Below are 2863 nucleotides of genomic sequence, written 5' to 3' on the forward strand. Positions count from 1 at the left end.
GGCTGCGTCTGCCTGCTGCTCGCCGCGATCCTGGACCTGGCGCGCGGTGAGTGCGCGGGCCCCCGGCCGGACCGGCTGGGGGACGCGCGCGGGGGCGGGCCGCCGGGGAAGGGCGCGGGCCCGGGGCGCCCGGGAGAGGCTCGGGGTGCGAGCACCGGTTCTGGCGTGCGGGTCCGCGCAGTCGCTCGGCTCGGCGACGGAGGGAGGAGGTCTCCTCCGGAGAGAGCGCTCGAGGGTCTGTGCCAGGGTGTGTGCGTGTGCGTGTGTGTAAGAGCGTGTGCCTTTGTTGCGTCTATGGGTGAGGGTGTCCGGGAAGGAGCTGTGTGCGCAGAGGGTGCGGGAGTGTATTTAGAGATGTGAGTGTGCAGATGGGGTGTTTGAGTGTCTATGTCAGTTCCACGGAGAAGGTGTGCCTGTGAGAAAGAGTGAGCCAGAGTGTTGGGGGGTGTGAGCGGGTGCCAGCTTCTCGGTGAGGTGTGAAGTGTGAGAGATTGTGTCATTGTATGTGTGAGCGTGTTGAAGGGTGGTGAGTATGTGAGGTGTGGCGTTTCTCGCGGGTCTCAAGTGTGCGGGTCCCTTTAGGGGTGTGTGGCAGCGGATGACTATTGCTGTGTGGGGGGAGCGTGTGTGCATAGGAGGGGGGAATGTGACACTTGGGCAGGAGTGTGCGTGGATCTGGGGTGTGTGGAGGTGTAGGCGCGCGGTGGTTGTGTGGCTTCATGGGCCGGGAGTGTGCGTGCGTGCGATGGAGCGTGTGGTTTTAGTGTAGAGGGAGATATGGATGCGTCCGGGGGCAGAGGAGGTGTGAGCAGCCATGTGTGTGTCCCGCATGGACTTGGTCCCGGCTAGGCTGAACCAGGGGTCCCCAGAGCAAGCGATCGGTGGCTCCGCAGCTCCGGGGTCCAGGGCTCGCAGCCGCCTCAGTGCCTCGCGCCCGGCGCCGCCGCCTGGTGGGTCTTAAATGGTGCGGGAGCTTATCGTGGCGACCCAGGCACCTTTCCGGCAGTGAGCCGACACCTGGGCTACAAGCGCAAGCAGGATGGAGGCGGGACCAGCAAAGAGCCGCGGGTGCCAAGACCAGAGGGTCGTTGTCCTGGATTCCCCACGAGCCTAGCGCCAAACCTGAGTGCCTAGAACCAGCCCCTCTGGAGTCACAGCCTGGCTCCACCGTGAAGGGGGAGGGAGGTACGGGGTGCCAAAAAGTAGCCATCGTAGCCAGTAGGATCTCAGCCCCAAGCCCAGCTGAGTGATCAAGGCAGGGGGTCAACTCTGTCCTGGACTTTGCCTTGCCGTACGGCGAGGTGCCTCACCAGGCTCTGAGAGTGCCTGCCAGGAAGGGGTGCCCCCCTAAAATAACCCCGCCCGGAGGTCCTTGGAGAGTGCTGGGTCTGCAGATGGGAGAAGCTGCAGAATTTGAGCCTGAATGGTGGTCTTGCTGACAGAGGGCGGGGGAGGGGCTGTGTAACCCAGAAGAAATGTCAGCCCGGTACTTTGTCCCCCTACCCTTGGAGCAAGAGACTTTCCAAAGTGGATCAGAATCTCCTCCCAACTTTGCGGTGAGGGCTCCCTCCGTCGGATGCCTCTAGAGGGAAAGATTATATGGGAGAGGGGGCCCGGGTTCCACCGCTGGGAACCGGGCTTTGTTGAAAGGCACTGGAGCCCTCACCTGGACATCGCAGGGAGAAGGGAATGGGGGTGGGGGCAGGAGGGGAGCACCCTTCCCCCCCCCAGAATGTGCAGAACAGACTCGGTGGGGTTGGCGACTGATGGTTAAAGCTACGCTGGGAAACCCAGCTCGGTCCGGACCCCACCCTGAGAGCTCTCCCCAGAACCCACGAGCGGCGTTCTTTGGGCTGCAGGGCTGCGGAGAGCTGACCCATCCCGGCGCCTCCGCCCCTCTTGCCCGCCCCAGCAGGCTGCGGGGAGCAGGGGGCTCGGGCGCCGAGGGTGAGCGTGTTTGGGCAGGGAGAGCTGGCGTAGCCTCGATCTCCTCTGCTCAGGGTGGAGAAAGAGCGCCGACCCTGATCACAGAGGGGAAACTTTCCCAGCCTGGGGCGCAGGCAAGGGTTCTGGGCCACCGGGGAGCTCTCTTCTCCGCAGAGGAAGAGAGAGTGCTTGAGGGTGGGGTCCCTCCTTGCCCTTCCAAGTCTGTGCCCACGAGGGGGCGGGGGTACGAAAAGGGTCAGCAGGCGATGCAAAAGGCCAGCTTGCCGGAGGAGGGCGCCCTTCCAGGCTATGACCAAGAGCTGTGCACCTGGCAGTTGGCTTAGCCGGGCCACCTGCCAGGGACTGCCTGGGAGGGAGGAGAGGGTAGAATCCAGGGCAGGCATTCCGAGACATGCCTGCCAGTTGTCGGGGGTGGGGGGAGGCGATGGCAGTCACTACTAAGTAGGGGCATGGCTAGCGTGCCCTCGCCTGCTGTGCCCCTAAGGGTCGCAGACAAAAGGGCTCAACTTTGGAGAGGTGGGTCTGTGCTTTGGGAAAGGACTCCACTGCACACAAGACTGGCTGGGCCGTAAGTTTCTGCCCCTAACTCACCTTCCCCAATATGACTCTGCAGTGGAGAAGCCCACATTTCTCTCTTCTCCCTGATCACCAAGGAGCGCCCCGAGGCGTTTGCAAATCTTCAGGCTCCAGATTCCCCTGCATGGGCACTTCTGGGAAGGAACTCCTGCAATTGAGCCTGTGCAGTGGCCCGCAAGAGAGGGCACCGGCGGGGGCGGGGGGGAGGTGGAGGTATGGGAGAGTAGTTCTTGGCCCTGCCTCCTTTGGCCCCGGGAAATTCTCGGCCAAGAGTAGCGGGTGGGCAGGCCCGGTTAGGGCGAGCCTAAGGCCCCAGCCAGTGGCCCTGCCACTTCTCTCC

General features: G+C 63.6%; 1 protein-coding gene across 1 annotated transcript in view; it reads left to right on the top strand.

Annotated features, from left to right (window-relative positions):
• Positions 1-2863, top strand: part of IGSF21 (immunoglobin superfamily member 21) — a 277720-nt gene that overhangs the window by 3083 nt on the left and 271774 nt on the right. Inside the window, exon 2 of the mRNA XM_019807625.2 lies at positions 182-235. Within this exon, the coding sequence (XP_019663184.1) occupies positions 182-235 (54 nt within the window). The remainder of the gene's footprint in view (positions 1-181; positions 236-2863) is intronic.

The sequence above is a fragment of the Ailuropoda melanoleuca genome, chromosome 11 (assembly GCF_002007445.2).
Source record: "Ailuropoda melanoleuca isolate Jingjing chromosome 11, ASM200744v2, whole genome shotgun sequence".
NCBI classification, from domain to species: Eukaryota; Metazoa; Chordata; class Mammalia; order Carnivora; family Ursidae; genus Ailuropoda; species Ailuropoda melanoleuca.